Raw genomic sequence first — 25,334 nt, forward strand, 5'->3', positions numbered from 1 at the left:
CAAGTCTTTCATGTCTGGTAGAATAGTTTGTGTTGATCTGCTTTTTCGCTCACCATCAAGTATTGACCAGGGGGTCCCTCAATGGGCAGTTTTAGGGCCGGTACTGGTTTTAATTTATGTAAATGCCCTAGTTTTTGCAGTTAGAAATAAAAATCCTCTTTATTGCTGTCGTCTATGTCATCCAACAGTCTCCCGTACCCATAACTATATTTTGCATACCCTAAATTCTGTTGCAAACTTTTCTGATTATACCATCCTTATTACTTCTGGGAGAACAGAGGATGAGGTTCGTACAAAGTTAGTGGACCTCTTCGAGAGAGTTTCAATTTGGTTTGAAGCTAACTCTCTTGCATTAAATGTTTCTAAAACTAGTTTTTTAGTTTTTTATCGTATATCTCAGGCTTGTCCTCAATTATCATAAATTCATATATCCAAAGGCTTCATTAGTAGACCAAAGGATGGCCATGTCCGTTTCCTAGGTATCCTTCTAGATGAAAATTTATCTTTTAAACACCATATTGATTTGATTAAAATGAAGGTATCCAGAAACATCGGTATTCTAAGAAAACTAAAACATATTTTTCCAGGACCAATTCAAAGAATCCTATTTCTTAGCTGAATTCATTCTTATGTTTCCTATTGTCCAGTCATATGGATGTCTACTTTCCCTTCTTTTCTCAAACTGCTTTCGAATACTTACGATAAGGCTATAAATCTTATCCAGGATGTAAATCGTTCGGCAACTAAACCGTTACTTGATATTAAAAAACTTTATATTCTTTCCAATGCCTCTTTGTAAATTCCCCATGCACCAACAATAAGATCCGATTTTAATCCTCTTGTTGCGCGTCATTTGACATGGAACACCCTTCTTGATTCGGCTCGAGAATGCCACTCGCTTGGCACCTTCAAAAGACTAGTAAAAAAAAATTTGTTTTCATGTGATTAATTTTCGTTACTTTTGCCTGAACAATTTTTAGATTTTTCCTGAATAAACTTTATAATTTGAATTTATTTATATTTTCTTTTCTTCTCCTTTTTGCTCTTCTTTCTGTAACTGTGCGTACAAGCGTTATTTTTTTTGTTTTTTTTTGTTTTGCCTTATGCACAGCCTTTCTCGTAGCTTATTTTTGTGTTTTGAATGGTTTGCAATAGTTTTTCATTTAATTGTTTTTCGTTTCTGTTTTTCGTTTTTCTTTTTTTCTGTATAATCTGATTGTGACCAGTAGATCGTAGAAGGGTATGAAGATCACCTTTTTGATTTGAGAATAATATACAGAGAAATGAGTTAAGTTATGCTTTATTGATGTTAGATTTTGTTTTTTTGTTGTTGTTTTGCTTGCACTGTTTTTTTTCTTTTTTTTTTATCTCAGTAAGTAATTGGCTATTGTTCTCTGAGTTTGTGATATACTCCCCTAATTTATAGGCCAAGAAGCCTTCAGGGGAACAAGCACAGTGTATTATTGTATGTGCATTGATAATGAATAAAATCGTATCTTGTCTTATTAAATATAGTATATTTTAGCTTATGACAACCTTGATCTGTACCGTAAGTGTAGCAGAAAGGGTATCATATAATAATAATAATTTATTTATACCCTCTTTACAGGCATAAAATGCCGATAGAGGAGTAAAGAAAGGAAAAGGGGAAAAATACCCACACACTAACAAAATACAATATAGGATAAAAAAGATGCAATGAAAACACCTTTGATGAATAACAATACTATAATAATAACAATACAATACTATCTTATCCAATTAAGAGGAAAACGATGCACTCTCTACGCTTTTCAAACATTAACGCAAGTTGTTCCATTTTCAACGTAATATCAAAAACTCTGTACAACAAAATACAACATGGGATAAAAAAATGCAATGAAAACACATCTGATGAATTAAAATACTATCTTATGCATATAAGAGGAAAATCAACAATACAATCTTTACGCTTTTCAAACCTTAGTGCAAGCTCTTCCATTTTCAACGTAATTTCAAAAACTCTATATTTCTTAACAATTCCTGATCCATAAGGGAAGGCCAAGAAAAAACGGTACAATACCTAAAGAACTGTTTACGGATTATAAGGCGTTCAGTCTTGTCAAAAATCTTCCAAACCGGCGTGATAAAAAATGTATGGGGCGCAAAAAATGTATTATAGATCCTCCCTAGGCAATTCTTGTCAAACTACCATTTTATTTTGGCAGCATACCATAAGTCTTTCGAAGTTTTTCCTTAATAGCTTGAATAATAAGAATTCTCGTATTCTTTATAGACGCAGCAAAAGGTAGTCCCAGATAATATAACGTATCCAAACATGCAATTGAGGATGACCCGACTAGCAGAAACACCCCTACTCCAGAATTTGCATGAAATTCCATAAGATCCCGTAGAAGTCATAGGTACCATAAGATCTACCTTAGATCTGAATAATCGTATGTAACCTTGTCTCCTATAAACCACCACCCTTGCACAAATTAAAATTGGACTTGTAAATAAACTGTAATCTCTCTACCTATTTCCCGGGTTCCCAACCCTAGTTATTTATCACTATTTATAGTAATATTTTATATTGCCTAAACGATAAAAGTCACTAAATCAAAACATAAATCACTAGATTATTGAAGAAAATCACAAAAAATACTAAACTCTAGTAATTTTTTTACCGGGCGACAACCCTGCATATCTCTAAGAGATAAATCTTTCTTCCAAAATTCATAATAAGTAAGAACTTTAATGACGAATTATATCGTCGAGAAAAAAAAAGATTTTTTCAGTTCATAATTGCTAGCACGTAATTGGTAGGTTACTTCTTGCCTAATAAATTTTTAGGGTGAAAGAAAAACAGCTTATGGAGAAAGACAGTAGGCGAAATTTGAGATTGGGGATGGGGAGGAAATTTCGGGAATCAATGGATTTTATATACAGTTTTTAAATAGTTTCAATTGATTGGCTGTCGTAGAATTTCTATGACTGGCTATTTGGATGTATTTGGTTAAAGTTTTGGCTATTTGGCCAAAGATTTTGCAGAAAATTCAACATTATCTGTTTTGTGATTTCTGTAGCGTTTTAAAGCTCCATGTGAACATCAAAACGAAAACAATTTTTTCCTCTAGCTCCATCATAAGTCTACCCAGTTTTCATACCTAAAAACCCGGATTTTCCTAGATTATTCTGCTGCCTGTTACAAAGTTATGAAGATTTTCATTCATACTTCAAGTTTCACCCTTGTTGCCACGCCGAATAGTGTAAAGACATAGCGGAAAGTAATTCGGTAATTTGGCATTGCTTTTCCTGATTACACAACAAGTCTAACGCTCAACAGGGGAGGGGAGCGGGGGTCATTCATGAAGTAACCAGTGGATTTTTCAAATAATAGTAATATTTGGATGTGACGCGTCTTATTGGGTTTTTTCTCCTGGGTGTCTGAAGCAAAAACTGAATTTAGTATTTGTGCTTTACATGATAAAAATTAGGTAATAAAAATGATAATCAGAAGAAAATAAGGATTATTTTGATATTTAAAAAAAGTTGAAACACTAAAGGGATAAACATAACAAAATAGGATAATTGGTCTTTACAGAAAATTTTTTTTAAAGGTAATTCAATTAACTAATAATTTGAAGTGTTTAATCGCAAAAATGTTTAATAATAAACATATTAATGCATAGCTCACATTTTTTTTTATTCAGTGATTTATACATTTCTTTTCAATGCCTCTTTGTAACAAGATGTTAGTGTTATATTCTTAAGAATCTTAAGATAAGATAGAGAAGACAAGATTTTATTAATACAACAAGACACTCATCATCAAAGATCAACTACCCCCCTGCAAGGCTCGATGACAGTGAATGCAGGGAGAAAAAAAAGAGGCAAAAGAAAAAAAGGCAAAAATAAATACACGTAAACAAAAAGAGACAAAAGAGAAAGAAAAAAAAGAGACAAAAGAGAAAGAAAAAAAGAGACAAAAGAAAAAAGGCAAAAATAAATACACGCAAACAAAAAGAGACAAAATAAAAAAAATGTGAAAATAAATACACGTAATCACACGTTAAAAATTAAAATATCAATCAAGCACCCATTACTGACTCTTCACCAAAACCAACCCAGAGCAAAGTGCCTTGGCGAATAAACAGAACTACAAACAATTCCAACTTGGACCAGGGACATTAACCGTATATGGGCGTTACAAAACCTGAGATCAAAAGTGTTTTTATAATTCTAACTTGGAAAAGTGACAATTAACTTGTGAAATTGTACAAGTAGCTTTTTACAAGTTAATTCTAACCTTTAAAATTGTTTTTACATTTTTAATCATTCAGTCACTGCTTTTTTTGCTCAGTTTTTGGCCAATTAATGGCAGTGTTGGTCTTTTGCTCGAGCAATATTTTGATGTTTGCTGATAACACAGCTCCAATTGTGTATACGAAAATGACTGATTTGCTGGTTACTGCACTGTCTGACACTATTCAGAAGATATATATATGGATGAGGTGCAATAAGATTGCTCTTAATTGCTAATAATCAAATTTTGTAGTTTTTGGGTGGTCTGGTAATCGTTATTTATGGATATCTTCAGTTGAAGCTGTGGGCCTTAAGATATGGAGGACTTCAAGTGTTCAATACCTTGGTATTATTGTTGATGAATCGTTCTCATTTAAAGATCATATTGTGGAAGTTTCCATATATTCACAAAAATGTTGGCATAACTCGAAAACAAAATTTTCAGTGACAAAACTGACAAAGAGCTCCTGTCAAACCACAATGCAACGTAGGATAGTCTTTGGCTAGATTAAATTTAATTTAAATTCTTTACTCTAAGTTCAATCTTTATTTATTTTTTACCCGTATAGCTAAGTTGTAAGTATGCCCTTGCTTTCAAACAAATAACCGTTGAATTTCGTTTAAAGACTTTCCCTTCGTTTCCGGCACAAAGAAAAGTACAAAGAATCCTGCTACAACACTAAAACTGGCAAATAGCCAAAACGCACCGTACATCTGAATAGCGGAGACTAAAATATCAAAAACAAAAGTTGTAATAAAAGCTGAAGTCCAACTTACACCAGACACAAGAGAACTTGCCAGGCCCTTAACATTTCCTGGCAACAATTCACCCATTAAAGCCCATGGAATTGGGCCAAAACCAAATGAAAAGAATGTTACATAAATCATGAGAGAAACTAGAGGTAGCCATCCAATACTGGCGGCTAGGGTGGTGTCGTTCTCTTGGAAATAAAAGAATACGCCAAGAACTATTAGACAAGCTGCCATGACAAAAGCACTGGATAGAAGTAAAATTTTACGGCCAGCACGATCCGATAAAACAGATGAAATGATGGTGGCCGCAACTTGAATGACACCTACAATACAAGATTGAGTGTTACTGTCCATGTTGCCTCCAGAAGCGTCAAATATTATGCTTAAATTAAAAATTGTTGCGTTAATACCACTAAACTGCTGAAAAAACATAAGGGAAACACAAATTAGAAAGGGTTTCAAAATGGAAGGCGTAAATAATTCACGGAATGTGACAGATCTCGTATTTTGCTCTGCCACAGAGTGCCTTATTTCTTCAAATTCAGCAGCAATGCAGTAGCTTGTCCCACGTAACCACTTTAAAGCTTTTTTCGCCCCGTTTTCATCTTTTTTAGAAAGTAAATAGACGGGACTTTCCGGTACGAGAATCATGGCTATCATAAAAATTAAGGGGATAAATCCAGAAAGTATTGACAGCCACCACCATGGTGCAAAGGCACCAACAAAATATCCAAGAAGTATACCAGTTACAAACATTAGCTGGAAACTGGAGCCTAAGAGTCCCCTTCGGTTAGGTGTCGCGATTTCACCGATATAAACAGGCGCTGCCACACTAGTAGTGCCACCTCCTAGCCCGCAGAGTAAACGACCACCGATTATCATTGGAACATTGTTCCCAAAGCCAACTAATAAGAATCCAAGGGCAAAAATTGGGGACACGTAAATGACGGTTGCCTTTCTTCCTATTTTGTTGATGACAAATCCACCCCCAACCGCGCCAATCACGGCGCCTATATTGATAATTGAGCCAATAAGCGATATTTCACTTGAAGAGAAATTTAATGGAGGTTCAGCCAATTGCAGACTTGCAGGTGATGACCATCCGACTGCTGCACCCAGAGCAAGTGCACCAAGGGTAGCTGAAACAAAAATAATATAAAACAAATATAAATACCAAATCTCTGAATATTCATTATATATAAATACTTATAAGTACATATTTATATGAAATAAAATGAACATCATTTTTCTATAAAAAAGAAATAATTTGTTTATCTTTACATAAAATGATGAATATAAATAATATAAAAATAAAAACGATATACAATTTGAATTGAATAATCTGCTTGAGATCAACATAGCTGTGTACTCTGGTCCTTCTACCCAATCTGTTCGAAGCTTCACTCAACATACATAGTTTTGCCTAGCTGATATACTTACTCCAACTAACTTTATTTGTCATTGCCTTTCACAACACTGAAAGTGAAAGTCTTGTTGTAAATTAAACATACCTAAACTAGCCCATTTATTCTAAAAAAGCTGTTATTTTTTTTCATTGTTCAGATGTGTTCCTAACTAAATGTAAAACTTAATTCATTATAATAATAATAATAACAATATAATGCGAAAACAAGCTTGTGCCTCTATCTACAAAAATTTAAATAATCAAATACTTTTTCACTGTAATGATTGTCAATCTTGTTCTAAAATGCATTGACTGAATCTGAGTTGACAGTGTCTGACGGTAGAGCGTTCCACTTGGAGACAATGCGGCTGCTGAATGGCCATCTACCAACATCTCTTCTGAAACGTTTTTCGGTTAGCTTAAACTCGTGACCTCTCAAGTTATTATTCTTGAATGTTATTATCTCTTCAAGAGGGATGCTGTCATAGTATCTGTTGTATATTTCATATACTTCAAAAAGATCTCCTCTCAAAAATCGGTATGAGAGACTTGGGAGTGACAATTTTTTCAAAGGGTCTTGGTATGATAAGTCTCTAAGTGATGGAAGAAATTTAGTAGCCCTCCTTTGAGTTTTTTCTATTGCATTGCTTTCTTTAAAAAAAAATTGTCTGATTGTTGTATGACCGTATTCGATCATTGGTCTCACTAACGATTTGAAGCGTGTAGAAAACAATGTTGAGTCAGTAAGAGAGAAATTTCTTCAAATAATTCCCAAGACTTGTGATGACTTAGAGATGATTGACTCGTAGTGCTTGGTGAAAGTCATGTCACTGTCTATTGTCACTCCCAATTCTCGATCTTCTTCTTGTATAGGTATATGTTGTCCATCAAAGCAGTAGTGCCGAGAAATGTGTTTTGGGCCTAGCCGAACATGACAACTTTTTTCTGTATTCACTTCCATGCTCCGTTTTTCATCCATTGGGGTATTTCATTTAAGTCTTGCTGGAGTATTTCTGTATCTTCTAAGTTTGTTATTACAAGAAAGATTTTTGTGTCATCTGCATAAGGCAGTATCTCAGAATCAATGTTATTTTGGAGCTCATTTATGTAAATATTAAAAAGTAAAGACCCCAGAACACTACCTTGAACTACTCCACTTGTGAATTTTGTCTCATTGCTGCTAAAATATCCCTCCAGTCTCACTCGCTAAGATTTTCCTTTCAGAAAGTTGAGAGCCCACTTTAGAATAGTATCGCCAACACCGATGGACTGTAGTTTTCAAAGAAGTTGACTTTGTGAGACTTTATCAAAGGCTTTTCTGAGATCTAAGAATAAAATACCTACCTGCATCCCACTATCCATATATTTTCTCCAGGCATTTGTAGTGACAAGTTGCTGGCTTTCTGCTGATCTTTTCTTGAGAAATCCAAACTGTTCGGGTGAAATGAGGCTTCTTTCGAGTAGGTACTGTAATGGTTGGGATCATATTCAAGGTGCTAGCAACGGTAAACGAATTATAATTCAAGGGAAAGGTTATACTCTATTTGATTTGATTTATGATATTGTTACAAATCGTAAAGGACTTTTATCATTTGAAAGCCATCTATATAACCTTTTAAATACATTGAACTTCCTAAAAAGTCTTATTAGCAATAAGTAAATTCTAAAGAAATTAAATGAACATAGTCCATCAACAACATTAAAACAAGAAGAAGATGAAGATTTTAAATCAATCTTGGAAAATACTAGCACACCTAGTAGAAATATTGATTTGATGACGACAGCGGTTGTAGCTAGACAAAACCGAAAACGTATTGATATCAACTCATCTTCATCATCATCACCCACTAGTACACAAAAGGGTAGCGGACATTACACTACGTGTTTGTGTTCAAAATGATTGAAGTTTTGAAAAATGTTTATGAAAATATTGGTGAAGCGGGAAGTTTATATTCCCTCTCCACGCTTTCTAAAGTCACTGGTGTTAACACTAAAAGTGCAAAAGAGTATCTAGAAAATGAATCAAGTTACACTCTACATCGAATTCAAAGAGTTCATGGTAGTCATTATCGAAAAGCTAAAGCCTTTTTCCATTGCATATAATGCAAGCAGATCTCTTAACTCTAGATTCAAAGGCGTCATAATGCACCCTACAAATATATTCTACTTGCACTCAGTGTCTATATTCACTATGCATATGCCAATCCATTGCGGACAAAAAGAGGTGTGAAGCTGCTCAGGCTATAGAAAGTATTCTTGAACAAGATTGTTATGCAAAAATTCAAACAGACCGTGGTAGTGAATTTATTGATTCACAAGGAGAAAAAGTATTATTGAAATATAATACAATGCTCTATCATAGTCACAGTCCTATAAAGGCTGCATTGGCCGAACGATTGATAAGAACTATTCGACTTTTAATTTTCAAGATATTTCACATTGAAAAATACAGTTGCTTTAATTCATGATTTAGATAAAATCATGCAAATTTATAATCAATACATAATTGATCATTGTCCACTATTAGCCCTCAGGAAGCTCATCATGGTGATCATAGTACAAATGAAACTTTTCTTAAACAATATTCCAATGAAAAGGTTGTGAAGAAAAAATTCTATTTTGGTGACACTGTTCGAATTAATAGAACAACTAATATTTTTAAAAAGGGAAATTACTTATGTTCTCTGAACTTTTTAAAGTGTCAAAAATCCTAAACACAAAACCCGTAACATATCTTCTACGAGACACCAAATATGAAGAGATTCTCAGTAGTTTTTATGACTATGAATTACAAAAAAGTTAAAAATTATAGTGAAATCTATCAAATTGAAAAACTTACACATTGCCCAATTATTTCAATTTGACATTCATTTCCAATGTATCCGATCCTGTCTAAGACGATTTGAATAAACCAAGTGATGTATGGAAAAAACTTTACCCTGCCATTAAATTTGAAGGTAAATATGAAGTTGCTCTCGTCGATTGTATTATCGAGAATACATATCATGTTCTAAGAAACGAGACCCCTTATGAGATTAAAGTAAGACCCTTTGACTTCGGTGATGATGGTGGGGTGGCAACTTTGGACTCTGATGATTACCCTATTGCTACCATATCATATAGGGAATACAACAATATGCATAAGCTGTATCGGGTTATCAACAAAAAATTGCAAGTCGAAAAAAGGGTTGTCTCACTTTCAACTATTCATCAGAACAGAGGAGAATTTATATTACCAATCCATTTGTAAGTGAAATAATTTTCATCAATGAGAATTTACGTGAGGTTCTTGGTTATAAAGATCGTATTGTTAAATCAGAAAATTTCCGTGGCAACAAACATGTTATCTATGCAGAATATTCACCTAGTTTCTTGTCGGACAGTTGTATATTTATTTATAGTTCATTTGTGGAACCACCGAGAATTTATAATTCAAATGTTCCCCTTCTACGTGTTCTAGAGAGGAAAGGTATTGAAAACAATGTTCACCACTATAATATAAGACATCTCCAGTATGTTCCCGTAAACACTTCATATTTGAAACTCTGTCAGTTAACATTAAGAAGTAAACTGGGAGATCTTTTAGCTATAACAAAGGGTTTGCGTGTCATTACATGTCATTTTAAATCTGTTGCTTAAGATGAACAATAGAAGAATTCCATTTGTCTATCCTGACATTGATTTTTATGTTGGTGCTTTGAGTCCTCGTCAAATAGGAAATGGATTGGACTATTAAAACGGGCTTACTGCAATGTCTGGCTATGGTCTTGGTAGTTGGTTTGCTAGGCTATTTTGTTCTGCACTTCCCCTTCCCAGAAAATAAATTGCACCCACTAAGTCAAATTTTGCTACCTCAACACTACAGGACTGGGGCTCGGGTAAAAATTTCAACGAGGGTCTTAAAGAAAATATTAGATCTTTAGCAAGAGCTGTTGTTGAACAAATAAATCTCAGAAAAATGGGAAGGGATTAAAAAGGGTGTGTGATCATCATTAACTCATCAGTTTCTACCCAGGGGGGAAGCGAAACACATCAACAACAACTTTGAAGAAAAAAAGAAGAGCAATAAGGAAGAAGAAAAATATTGTTATATCAAAGAAGGAGTTCTTCTCTTAAGATGACCGTCTCCCCCACAAAGAATCGCATCCATCATTCACCTCATCATTTAATCTATTCAATGCTGAAAATGTTGATGTCTGTGTCAAGTATGGCTACTATGAAGAATTTCATCCTCAACAACCCCTGTCGGAAAATATACACTTTCAGATATTTTCCAATGAAAATAATTTCATTGATTTATCATCTAAATTTATTGAATTAAATGCTGTGGTGAAAAAAAAGTCTCATAATCAAACTCCCATAGCTACCAATGGTCTATCTTATGAAAACTGTATCCTGCAGAACTTGTTCAAACAAATTAATGTATTCATTAATGGAACATTGGTGAGTACTAGCAGTAATTTATCGAAATATGCAAGCTACATACAATTTATGTCGATGAGTCCAAAGTTTAGATTGCATATTCGCTGACGCTTTGACTGAAAGTATCACGTTAATATCACTGAGTCAATTTGAAAATTATTGGGAAATCACTCCCGATGGCTGTGTTCTACTAGACCTCGCACCATAAACACTAATCAAATAATTATTGTATTTACTACGGATTCGTGCATGTCCAAATGCAAATCCTATTGTATACCATAGGACTTCCTTCAGAAAATTCAAATTGTTAACAATACCCTAATCGTTGTTAATAGCAGTCTATCGAGTATAAAGACAGATCATTCGCTATGCATCTTTCAAACAGCGAAGAATATAGAATTTTTTGATCCTCTTGGTCTATCATATAAATTCTACGCTCCAAACATCAACAACCTTATAAAAGCAGTGGGAAAACTATTGTTCAAAACCATGAGAGATTGCAGAATTTAAAGAATAAAAGCTGTGGCTTTCATGCACTACTATATTTCATTTTCAGATGTCGTGGCTGTACTTACAATCAGTTTCTCAATATTTATGTTGACAATCCTCGTCTGAATGACTTCTTAGTGGAAAATATACTATCATACCTGTATAATCTTGATTTTAGTGCCCTATGAATAACATTTTCTAAAAATGTATGTAAAATTGTTTACTAATAAAAATAGTGTATATACATAAAAAACTACTATTTTCTCCTCTTTAGATTTCTTCTCCTTCTACGCACAGGTAGATGTCGAGAACACCTAATGCTGGTAGATCATCTGAATTCACTGTATATTGATCCTAATGTGCTGCAATGTCAGGGTCGCATTTTCTACAGTACAATGTAACTTCCCTCTTATTGTATCTCTTTGTATAGTCAATGATTATATTTTCATTCATATTGTATAATTTACGTGTTTCAATTGTAATGGGATCAATTCTCAAAAAACATCAAACTTCCCCAATTAAAGTTACCCAAGTAAAAATAAAACCATCCAAAAATAGGAATCTGAAAGTTCAAGTAACCTACAGATTGAGCAAGTCTCAAGCGTTCCAATTTAAAATAGTGAAACAAATGTATCTAATTAAATAATACATTGCAAGAATCTTTCCCACAGAAAATCTAATAAATAAATCCGCTTTTGTGTCGCCGATGTATGCAATAAATATCTGTTTGACCAAATCTTATATGACAGGCGACGAACAATGTAATTTGAATCTTAAGAGCTCGAAATACCAAGCTATCAAGAGGGTAAAATTTATTATACAAAAAAAATAGTCACTCGAGATGCAAAATATCTTTGTATAATCTAATTACATTGTTCTGGAAACTAAGTTCAGATCTAGGTATCTCAATGTAATTAAATCGTATAATCCTTTACTAACTTTCACAGAAATAAATTATAAGTCTCCTGAAAATTAAGTGACACCCTGCTAGCAAAATGTTGCAGTGTAAAATTTTGAGTTGTTAGAAAAATTCCAAAGTGATATCTCAAAAGTCATAAACTTTAATTAAACCCAAGTAGCCCATTGGTGTATGCCCGTCCAATAATAATTTAGGACAAATAGTTCAACCAATAGAAACTGTAAGATATACTTGTTAGTAACGCCTGAATGTATCCTCGGGCGAAAATGCAGAGAGTAGATAGTTGAGACTTAGCAATTTTGCGCCAGTCTTAGAGGAGTCTTACACGAGTCTAGCCTGGAAGAGACTACTATGAATTTCTTGTGAATTGTATTATGTGAGTTTATTTGCAGTCTAATTAGAATAAACTTTTGAGAAAACTTATTATCAGTGAATTAACTTTTGCGTTGTATTGCCCTAGATGACAATTTTGTATTAGTGTCTTTTACTGCAATGTGTCTTTGATATTACCACCAAGCTCTGTGACGATTATGTGAGTAAAAAACAAATACATTACTTTCTTATTTTATTCTCTCTATGTTAGCATTTCTCAAAATAAATAGTCCTTGTGGCTCCACTCGCTCTCAAGGGAACCTGAAACTTTTCAACCTGATTTCGACTCAGTATGGCCATTAATGTAAGCCCCCTATTTGAACCGCTAATTTAAGCTCCCCTCCCAAGAAGTTCCGTCTCCATTCAGGCAGGCCACACGCGAACTGTCAACTAAGAGTTTAACTAAATTTCCCCATTGAATTAATTAATTGAAATTTCCATATTAGGAAACATCAGAAAACATAAGAACTAATAACTTTTTTACCGAAAACCCCCCCATTAGAATTGGCGCGGTCGGTAGGATCTCGGGAAAATCTTATTAGATTTTCCCGAGAATAGAAGTGTCAAAAAGCAATATCTAGCCCAGCGATCAACATACCCATTTCATGAATTCAACTCCCCAAGGGTTATGCACCCAGGATACATTTCAACGAATCTACAACATCAACCCCTCGTATACGACGTGACAAAACAAGTACGGAGAATTTCATGCGTGTAGTCGTACTTGTGAAAAACATATACACTTATCCCAAGGAACAAGTGCCAAAAAGCGAAACGCCAAGAAGACAAACCATAAAAAATTAGCCAAAACAGTAATTACTGAATGGAAGCCTAAAGTAAGAGTGATAACTTATGTATCATAGACACGTAGAATGATGAAGTAAGTGTGAAATCTTATGTATCTAACTTATAACTTTAGTGAACATAGAGAAACTTTTCATAAAACAAGTGAAAAATAAGTGTAAATTACATAAGCTCAGTGTTGCAATCAGACATTAAATTTAAACCTATTAATGTGTCAAACTTTTCTTGCAAATTTTTTATTCATACATATCAGTGAGTTAAAAATTTAGATGTAGTTAGGTGCTTTTGAAGTCAGATACTTATCGTACCAATATAGCGTCAGGTGGAAGTATAAACTAGTAATAGAAGTAGCAAACACATACCGTGTCAAGTAGTAAAATATTTGCAAAAGCAGAACTTAATCAATAAAACCATGTAGAATTATTAGCATATCAGGTGAAGGTAATCTTAGTGTTAGGTGGAGGAAATAATAATTATTATGTAATCATATAACCTAATGTGTTAGTAAATGAGAACTCTTTGGCCCTTTCGCCAAATAGAGTGAGTAGGTGATGGACTTCAAAGTAATGTTGTTATATATATAATATAATAGAGCAATCGGAAATATAAAAAAAGGGATATGAATATTACCAAAGCAGAGCTAATTCAAGTAATGAGTACTAAGATAAATTTTTTTAAATAAAAATCAAATTTGTAAGTGTAGAGAGAGAGCATAACACAACGATGAGGACATCGTTAAGAATGGGAAGGATGATGTGTAATGGGATCAATTCTAAAAAAACATCAAATTCCCCAATTAGAAATTACCCAAGTAAAAATAAAACCATCCAAAAATAGGAATCTGAAAGTTCAAGTAACCTACAGATTGAGCAAGTCTCAAGCGTTCCAATTTAAAATAGTGAAACAAATGTATCTAATTAAATAATACATTGCAAGAATCTTTCCCACAGAAAATCTAATAAATAAATCCGCCTTTGTGTCGCCGATGTATGCAATAAATATCTGTTTGACCAAATCTTATATGACAGGCAACGAACAATGTAATTTGAATCTTAAGAGCTGGAAATACCAAAATATCAAGAGGGTAAAATTTATTATACAAAAAAATAGTCACTCGAGATGCAAAATATCTTTGTATAATCTAATTGCATGTTCTGGAAACTAAGTTCATATATAGTTATCTAAATTTAGTTAAAACATATTATTCTTTACCAAATTTCAAATAAATAAATTATAAGTCTTCTTAAAATTAAGCAACACCCTGCTAGCAAAATGTTACAGTATTAAACTTTGCGTTGTAGGAAAAATTTCAAATTGATACCTTAAAAGTCATAAACTTTAATTAAACCCAAGTAGCCCATTGGTGTATGCCCGTCCAATAGTAATTTAGGACAAATAGTGCAACCAATAGAAACTGTAAATTATACTTGTTAGTAACGCCTGAATGTATCCTCGGGCGAAATTGCACAGAGTAGATAGTTGATACTTAGCAATTTTGCGCCAGTCTTAGAGGAGTCTTACACGAGTCTAGCCTGGAAGAGACTACTATGAATTTCTTGTGAATTGTATTATGTGAGTTTATTTGCAGTCTAATTAGAATAAACTTTTGAGAAAACTTATTATCAGTGAATTAACTTTTGCGTTGTATTGCCCTAGATGACAATTTTGTATTAGTGTCTTGTATTGCAATGTGTTATTGATATAACCACCAAGCTCTGTGACGATTTTGTGAGTAAAAAATAAATACATTACTTTCTTATTTTATTCTCTCTATGTTAGCTCTTCTCAAAATAAATAGTCCTTGTGGCTCCACTCGCTCTCAAGGGAACCTGAAACTTTTCAACCTGATTTTGACTCAGTATGGCCATTAATGTAAGCTTCCTATTTGAACCGCTAATTTAAGCTCCCCACCCAAGAAGTTCCGTCTCCATTCAGGCAGGCCACACGCGAACTGTCAACTAAGAGTTTAACTAAATTTCCCCATTGAATTAATTAATTGAAATTTCCATATTAGGAAACATCAGAAAACATAAGAACTAATAACTTTTTTACCGAAAACCCCCCCATTAGACAATTTGCTTATTTGAAGCAACATCATATACAGTGTTTTCAAAGGGTAAATTAAATTCTGTAACAACCAAATAAAAATCAGTAGGCTTATAATAATAGTTACCATAGTCTTCACAACGATGACATAGAAACCAAATTCTTTTGTTATTCCAGCAGTTGAATCGTAGACCTGGTTCTTCCTCCCAAAACAATTTAAAGCCACAATGATACCAGTATCTTAGAAATAAACTAAAATCACGTTTAGGATTCCTTTCCAATCATACAATCATACGTAAAGGTCAGTGGGCATTCTCCCACTGACCACATTTATCATAATGACAATTGGAGCATAGGTGTCATCTAGAGTGAGAGTGACAAATCTCTTCAAGACAAGAATTACAGCCTTTAATTTATCCTGCATATCCTCTATGCAGTCTACACGGGCTGCATAATCTACACTTTTCATCACACTCGTCAATCATTGTACAATTATCGCATGATAACCAGCTGCCCAGTCTATGCTTGCATAGTAGACAGGTATAGAACATTTTTCATGTGTTGACACTCACTACCAAATTGAAACTGACATAAGATCTATAAATTGAGAGGGACGGAGAGAGAGGAGTAATAGAATCATATCATAAAACCTGTTTGAATCTTCTAAATTCTTGATTTATTATTCTCATTAAAAATCCCGGTCTTCAACTTTTAAGGTAGTGTGTTCAATAGCAAATCCACAATACCATTGTGTTTTGTTTCGGTTAATATGTCAATAAATTGTGTAAATGCACTTAGAACACGATGTAAAAGTTTCATGCAATAGTCCAATGATGGAGAATGATTTTTCATTATATCGACAAATAATCTTCGAGAAAATATTTTCCTTTAAAGAAATACCTCCAGAAAATCATCATCTAGAGTCAAAAATTTTTCCATAATCACAAGGTTTTTTATAATTTTCTATTTCTAAAATCCAGTCATTTTTTACAATCCCAACACTCTCACAACCAACTTCAGACTAACTAGGGTTCTTTCTACTTCAAAAATATTCGATAACCTACTATAAAATATATTTTCGATTTAGAAACATTTTTATTATATATAATTACAATAGCAATAATAATCACTGATACAGCTTATTTTCTTCAATATATTTCACTATTGTATCTAAATCAACTTGAAGTCTATTTATATGCACTATAATAAGTTTTGCTGCAAAGCATAACTGCTCCCCCAATTTAAATTTACTCAGTGATATCACACTTCTTGCATGCATATCATTCCATTCCAGACTTAATCAAGATCCCCTAACATTTTCTGCTGCTACGTTTGGTACTTTCGTCTTTGTGTCATTACTGCTGGTACCAGCTCCACCATGAACTTCTAATAGCGTAAACATAGCATTCATTTTTGCTAATCTGTTTGCTACGGATTAATTGCTATGGCGTCATAGCTATGGTATCTTATAAGTACTAATGATGAATAAATTATGTGCCATCAGTATCTATTGATATGGTTTAGACCTTTAGGCTGTAAGCTCCATATTGTGTATCATTATATGACTAGTATAACGTGTCTGATAGGTCCGTCCTACCAAGAACATTAAATCTCGGGTGAAATGTCAATATAGCACACGGTGTTTGACAGGTTTTTACCATAGACATTAAATCTTGTCCCGTAGTGCCTATTGCTATACTACTGTCTATATTAAAGAGGTCTATCTGAAGGGTTTCTGATTTTGAAAGAAATCTCTGTTTAACCAGACAGACAAAGTAGGTAGCAGTTTCAAATTGCAGTTAGATTGAAATCCGTAAGTGAAAATGAGAGAGTCACTGTCCGTATTTCCAAAATATATACTTAGAATAATAATTCGAGAAATTTAGAGACTCTACAAGAATGATTCTTACAGATCCGAAAGGGCTGCTATCCACTTTTACAAGTTATTTTTGTGATGGTTTGCTAGAAAGTTTGTCCATGGCATGAAAATAAACTTTTGAACTAAGAGAGATAAAATCTCATTTTTAGTGCTGATCAATATTCCTTGAAGAGCTGACAAATATATAATATTAGCTTTAATTTTTACAAGGAATCAGCCATTTGTAACACCAGACTTAAAGTTCCAAGAGGCTGACAACGTTTTTGATGTGGTCGGACGCATCGGTGAAAACTTGACAATGAATTAGCTCAAAAATGAGATTAATTCCAAAAACGAGTTGAATACAAAATTAGTGTATTTACCTCCCTGTTAACTTCCCTTTACCCAAACATCCCGTCTCAACTTTCTGGAGAAAAGGCGGACATGTTGAAGCTTTTAAAGGCAGAATTACATAAATATTTTAGATTTTTTCGGTTAAATAGCCTGCAGTCTGTACCAGCTCCCCAATCCGTCACCCTTTCTACTGATAGATTTCTTAACAGATAGATAGGCAGGTTTCACCTTGTTTAAAGCAGAATCATGCACAAATTTTCAATGTGTATGAGTAAAGAACCAAAGTGGGCCTATGACCTACCACCAAATTTTGAGCTGCAGGGTAGACTGTTGCTCTTTGTCTAGAATGGAATCACACAACGGTTTTAAATTGGTGTGGTTGCAGAACCAATGTGGACCACAAGTTGTCTTAATACCTTTCAAAGTTTTAGCACAAAGCTAAGTATTCTACAGGTTGTTTGAACCAGAACCATGAATATTTAATTTATAAAAATGGATGGCCGAGATGAATCCTGGCCCTCCAGCACTCCCTGTTAATCTCAATTCCAGCTTTTTAGTAGACATATAGGTATCTCAAAATCTCATTAAAATACAAACTTGAGGCGCAATAATTTGAGGTGCCAATTTGGTCCATCGACCCTTCATCACCCCTTTCCCCACCAGTGTTTTAGCCATAAATTAGCTGTGCTGTACATGGTTAGAAGTGAAATCACGCAAGGGTCCTCAATCTATATGGGCAAAGGCACAAAGCGGGCCCTTAGTCCCTAAAATATGCCCTTCCTTACCCACCCCAATGCCAACTTTTTATCAGAAGGGTGGTGTTCTTCAAAAAATCCCGATTCAAAGAAAGAGCAGCGTTTATGCAAAAATTGTCAAGCTTGTTTGTCTTCAAGGACGAGGGTTTGCACACTTGTACTAATTGGTCTACCTTATATTCGTTTTCAAAGCATTTTTGGGTTGAGAAATTGTCTTCGTGCAAGGGGCAACGTAACAATTCAATTCCTGATGACGCAATGAAATGAGACAGTTTTGCTGTTATTAGTAAAGTGTTTATGTGGTAATCACTCGGTGATAAACCTAGAACCAAATTGTTTTTATACTCATATATATACGACTATACAGCGGAGAACGCCAAAAAAAAGCAAAAAACCCAAACAAGGGTAATTTTTGGTAAGTGAATAAAGGTAAAGTAGGTATATTGGCAAAGACCTCTTCAGTGCAAACGAAAAAACTAACATTTAGAAGTTACTGAAACAGAAAGAACAGAATAACTACGTTCCGAAAGTATTTATTGTCAAATACATAGAGATCAATAATAAAGTGTTATGTTATAGCCTTACCTTGTACATGCCTCAATTATAGGAATAGCAACATAGACTGTTGTAGATTCTATATTTCAGAGCAAAGTAATAAAGCCAAGGCCGTATTCAGGATTTTGTTCAGGGAGAGAATTTTTTTGTGGGGAACGGGTTACAATAGAACCTTAAAAAACGCATCTAAAATGTGTTTTTATGCAATTTATAACGTTTTTACAAGTTGGACAAACATTCCAGGGGGAGGAGTCAAATTCTTAACTCCTCCCCTGAATACGGACTTGAATAAAGCATTAACTTTTGCAATTGGTGAATTATAAAAGTAACAACATTGATTGAGTGTCAGGAAATCAAGAAACGTGAAAATTTTGAGCCCTCCTTCCCGAAATTTTATCCGACTTGTAAAAACGTAACAAAACGTATATAAGCAAATTTTTATGTGTCTTTTAAAAGTTATTGTAACCCCTCCAGAAAAAAATAAATTGCCCCACTCCCCTGAAAAAATCCTGGATACTCCATTGCAGGAAATAGAGAGTAAAGTTGGTTTCAGATTGTTAATAACGGTCTAGAAATTTCCTGAAACTCAATCAATGTTGTTACTTTTATGCTGCTCCACTGGCATGAGCTAATGCTTTATTACTTTGCAACTAAACATAAAATCTAACAAAATCCATGTTAGTAGTGGGGGCGTAGGCACTTCTAGGGCATCCCTAGGGACTACTCCCTTCTTCCATTTTCAAGAAGAATGTTTAATGGCGATTTCCTCTTTTGGGGACCAGGTGTCACGATTATAGGCGAAATTCCCACCCAGGCAAGACTTGGTACGACCAGGTGTTGCAATTTTAGGCAGAATTCCCAGGTGTTTCAACTACTCGGAATGTGGTCCATATAATACACAAGTTTTAATAATAAGTTCCTACCTCCTCGCACATGTTTCTAGGCAAAATATCTGCCCAGGCAAGATTCGGCATGTCTAGCCAAGATTATGCATGTCCAGGCAAGATTAGGCAGGTAAAGGCAAGATTCGGCATGTCTAGCCAAGATTTCAAGGACATATCTTGTTAAAAGGCAAAATCATGTCTAGACACATTCCCAGGTGGTTGAGCTCCCTCTTCCCTGTTTCTATGCAAATTGTGTTACTATACAAAATTATGTCTCGACACACCTCCAGGTGCTAGAAATCCCCAGTGTTGTTTCTATGCAAAATTATGTCTAGACACGTTCCCAGGTGATTGAAACCCCCCACAAAGCTTTTCATAGCAAAAACATACCTCGCCAATATATGCTATATATCGAGCGGGTAAAAACATTTCCCTATCAGTCTCTTTCAAAAAGTTGACAAGTAAACAAGCACCTTAAACAATGGATAACCCCTATGAAAAAGTAAGTCCCTTTGTCTCTCAAGGTTCCCAAGTTTCACCTTCCTGGAAAGGAAGGGGTGGGGTCTATTTAAATGCTCTTATTTTTCGAATTCATGGATTGTATCTGCTCTTTAGGTTTAAGAGGCTTTCATAAAAATCCTACTTTCACTAATTTCTTTTCTTCCCTAACATTACTATCATATACTAAATTTTCCTTTCTTTTCAGAATTTCCCTGCCCTCGCCCCTCCCAACAAGTGAGCCAGAGGGGGTGACACAACACCGGTGCAGAGTCTAGAGATGGCTGGCACTTCCACCACCCCAAAACCTTGCGGGTGAAATATAGTCTCATCTATGCACCCTCATGACATCTCAGGGCCATCAGCGCGAGCTGTGAGACATATGCAAGCCCTTCTTCATCGAACCTCAATGCTGCCTCGTCAAGTAACAGCCCTGGCTGCAAGTGCCCGTTATATCACTAGCCCGGCTGTGAGGGATCGTGATGGACATGATACGATCCATTTGACTCCCACGCTTAAAGCAAGGCGTTTCAGGGCAAGATACAATGCATGAACCTTCTAGAAAAGCCCTAGGTCAAACGATTGGCTCCTTGTCATGTAATATCTGAGCTATCAGCTCCCCGTCAGGTGCCGGTGCACTCTCGTCAAGTGTCGAAACTTCCATGCAAGATAGAAGGATTGGCCCCTCCAGGCAAGTCATAGACAAACCAATGGCTCCCTATCGTGTAATGTCCAAGCCTCCACCTTCCTGTCAAGTGTTGGATCAATTTGAAGACGTGAGTAAATTTTTTTCAATCTAATAAAGCTTTTTTTAGCTCTTAGAGAGCCTTTTACTCTTTACTTTTGTCTTTTCACTTTTTTTCTATGTCTCAGGACCAGGTTATAGAAATATCTAAACAAAACTATTTTTCAACCTAATATTAATATTTTTTACTAATTTCTAGTTTACTTTTAGAGAGCCTTTCATCTCACCATTTCAGTAGGAAGCTATCAATAACTCCGGGACGATCATAATTTATGAATGGTTTTATGGTTTTTGTCACTGAGAATGAAAAAAACAGGATTTTTCTCACTTTGATGTATTTTCATGGTTTATTGATTCTAATGGGGTCAATAATACCTCTTTCAAGGTCGATTTATTTGTTGTTTCCAAGTGTTTTGTCTCCGGGGCGAAGTTTGCACATGCGCATTAAAGGTGGGAAGAGATATATTCATCTAGGACAAGGGGGAAATGGATTTCCGAGAAATTGATTGCGTAATCGACTAGGACAAGTGAATTTCTGAGAAATTGATTGCGTAATCGAAGGGGAGCTAAATTTCTGAGAAAATGATTGCGTAATCGAAGGGGAACTAAATTTCTGAGAAATTGATTACATAATCGGTGGGGAAAATGTATTGATTCGATAACGGGAAACAGGATCACGTGTCCTCTTCTAAGCCAATCAGGGAGCCGGTTACATAAGATGTCTTTCTCTAAGCCAATCAGGGAGCCGGTTACAAATGGTTTCCTATTACATCACAATTCGCCCTTGAGATTTTGTATATAATGGACATGCGTTGTGATTAAACATTCAGAAAGTTCTGTGACACTATGGATATAACAATGGAATATATTGATTTGGATACTCTGGATACATCGATTAACAATGTGAGTTCTGTTTAGTAAATTATCATACTTTATTTTCAAAAAAATCATTTTACATAGCCCCCACAATATATTCAAATTCAGGTAACCCCCCCCCACACAGTACAAACTCCACTAAATATTGATTATACTCACTAGAAAAATTAAAATATGTTCTTTTTTACCACGTAAACCTAACCTCCCCCTCCACACCCCCCCCCCCCTGTTTACGACTTTAATTCTTTCATTGGAAATAATTCTGTTTTTGATAAATTTATTCTTTCTGTAAGCCTATCTAAAAGTGACAGTCAACTTCTGTCAACCCTTAGCTATTAATATACCGTTTCCATTTAAGCCGCCGTTAACTTGACTTAAACATTTCCGCAATAATTTAAACAGGTGTTATTATTGAACCCTTTCAAGTGTACATCCTGCTTTGCTAAATTCTTATGAATTCGGATAGCAAAAGCTTCCACTGAAAAAAAAAACTTTTTCTTGTCAAATTAAAAACAGTTTCACGCAGAAAGAGATTGCTGTTTATTAAGCTTGTTGGTTCGCAACCTGTATGGAAGAGTGAAACGAGTTATTTCCCAAATTAATTGCTAACAAATATTTTTAAGGACATTATGTAAAAGGGGGAGTGGGAATTATGTGAACGGGGGCGTGGGGATGCTAACAGCCCTTTAGAGTGCATATTTTTAGATACATCTTGAAATGTCTCGCTGGAAAACGACAGCCATTATTCCTTTTTTCTAGCTTTCTTTCGATAAAGTTTCTTTTATATTCCCAGGAGAGAGCGCGAAAACTATGGTTTTTCAATTTTGATATACAAGGCTAGAAAGAAAAGTCTTTAGCAGTTGCATGAAAACTATATTAAGTGTAAATTGAATAGCATTTACGTCTAAGATCTTAAATTTTAGGCCTATAAGCTGCTGGGTTAACAATCCTTTTTTTATTTTAAAGCCTATAGACGGGAACATTTAAAAAAATTTCTAAATGGTAAAAATAGAAACATTGATTTCTATCCTAAGGCTACAAACTAGTGATTGTCAACTTTTATTTTTTTCACAAGTTGTGCAATAAAAACGTATGCTTTCCAAGCATAGTATATTTCTCATAAATTTTTTCTTTTTGCTTTGCTTTTTTGGCTTAGGGGAGGGGGCTTCTTTACGATAAATGCTTTCTAGACAAAATTATGGTTAGGGGTTGGGGGGTACTAATTTTTATTCAGTAAAAAAGGGAAAAATTATTTCAATACTAAATTTTTTCTTCTTTTTAAGGACATTTATGAAGAATGTGCACCTCCACCTGAAAAGAGAGCAAGGGGTAATAATAAAACCCCTGCGAAGGCGACAGTTGTGCAGTATGGTCGCTGGCCGAGGCCCTCCAGATAAGTGATGCCTGTCCAATCCAATTAGGAACCCATGCAACCTACCAGTGACATCGCCGTCGCCGCATATGCGCAAGCCCGTGACATCGCTGGCTCGACTTCACAACTCTGTACCGTCACTGGCCCTGCTGCACAAGCCGCAGCCCAATCTGCACAAGAAAATAACACCGCCGGCCCGTCCAACCTCTATCATGCGTTGCCTGGGCCTTCAAGAGCTGCCCCACCTACACAAGGTCAGGAGGTTGCCCTCCAGCATGCTTCGCCAGTGCCTTTAGGCACACAAGTCCGGCCAGAATATAAAAATGTAAACATTTTTACCTGCTTATAGAAATATCTAAACCAACCCATTTTTCAACACTGTAAAAGTGTGTCAGAGATATTAAAATGTTATTTTCTCTATAATCCCCCTCCACACCCCTTGTTTTAAATTTTTCTGCTCCCCCTCCCTCAGAGATACCTAAATATAATGTAATTTTTTTTTACCTGTCAAACAAACCGCTCTTTTTTTCTATCACCTTATTTTCTATTCCCACTGTAGGCATCTTCGCTATCTTTTCAAGCTCAATAATATTTTTAGCTAATATCTAAGTAAAAGCGTGTCAGAGATATTAAAGGACATTGTTCCCCCTTTTAAATCAGGTCAATTATCGTATACATTCAGTCTGCTGAATTCTCACAGTGAAGCCAAGAAAGGCACTATATTCCAATCATAATTCCTCATAGCAAAATCCTTACGTTATAAACTGCTTTTATTTAAAAACATATTTTCTATCGGAAAGAGTTAGGCTATCAAGTAAAGACCTCGTTTTTTTTCAAAGCAGATATAGAGTATTAATATAAAATTTTTTTGATGATTTGTTTGAAAAAAATCAAAACCTTCTATGTCATGTTTTAGATTGTATTAAGGTGGAACTTTCAGAATATATATAGAGTAGGGAACTTAATGCTATTAAGAGCGTTTTCAAATAATAATCAAATTTTTAAAAAAAGGGATGATTTACACACTTTGAAAATAAGCTATTTTTCTTTTATAGGTTGTTCTGCTTCCTTATTCGCAATCTCCCACCTGATCGTCAGTTGGAGAAGAAGACGCGCCTGTAGAGTTTTGTGACAATGAAATGTCTTGGCAAGGTATCATTAATAATTTTCCTGATAATATTGACAATTTTCTAGCTGATTATTTTAATGTTGATTATAGCGCAGTTGAGCAGGGGGAATTGAGTCCAAACACATTACAAACTTTAGAGGATTTTTCCAATGAATTAGCAGGGAACCCTCCCCCCACTGATTACATACTTCCACTTCAAACAACTGCAAGTGGCTTCCCATAGCCATATTATTGAACAATGTGGGGGAGGGGTGGTGATAATATACAAGAGAAGGAGGAGGAGGGGGATAATATCCAATTTACTTCATTTCCCGAGTTTCAACTCTCAAACACAATTTTAAATACGATAGTTGTCTACACTGCAACTTTTGGAGACCCATTTAATTCGCTTTTGGCTGGTAATTTTGTGTTTGGCCCTGTACAAAGTGTTCATGAATATGTAGATAGAATTCGTGCTCTGCTAGAGAATTAACTACAGTTGTGGGGAGGAGGTAGGGATATAGTTAAGGTTTCTATTGTTTTAAAGGTGTTTTATTTAATTGAGGGGAAAAGTGAGGTTTATCATCATTATTTACATACCGAAATGCGAGTGGTCTATCCAAATTCAGAGAATTTTGAGGGTTTTTTCAGAGTGGATCGGCCATATTATTACGTATCTCGAGAATTATAATGAAAATGGTAGTGGGTCTGTAGTTCCTTATGTTGAAAATTTAAGCGTTAATATTTGTAAATTTAAGAAAGATTTTATTTTAAGAGGGGGGTAGGTGGGGCGGAGTAAAGGTCTACAGTTTTAAAATATAATCACGATTTAGAA

At 34.9% G+C, this 25,334-nt stretch overlaps 1 protein-coding gene across 1 annotated transcript in view; it reads right to left on the reverse strand.

Moving 5' to 3' along the window:
* Nucleotides 1-1,692: 1,692 nt before the first annotated feature.
* The window catches only part of LOC148943850 (facilitated trehalose transporter Tret1-like), a 40,330-nt gene continuing 16,688 nt past the window's right edge, over nt 1,693-25,334 (reverse strand). Inside the window, exon 3 of the mRNA XM_089101043.1 lies at nt 1,693-6,176. Coding sequence (XP_088957169.1) covers nt 4,879-6,176 — 1,298 coding nt within the window. The 3' untranslated portion in view covers nt 1,693-4,878. The remainder of the gene's footprint in view (nt 6,177-25,334) is intronic.

Source organism: Artemia sp. Qi Xiang Cuo, chromosome 15, assembly GCF_049724085.1.
Source record: "Artemia sp. Qi Xiang Cuo chromosome 15, ASM4972408v1, whole genome shotgun sequence".
Classification (NCBI taxonomy): Eukaryota; Metazoa; Arthropoda; class Branchiopoda; order Anostraca; family Artemiidae; genus Artemia; species Artemia sp. Qi Xiang Cuo.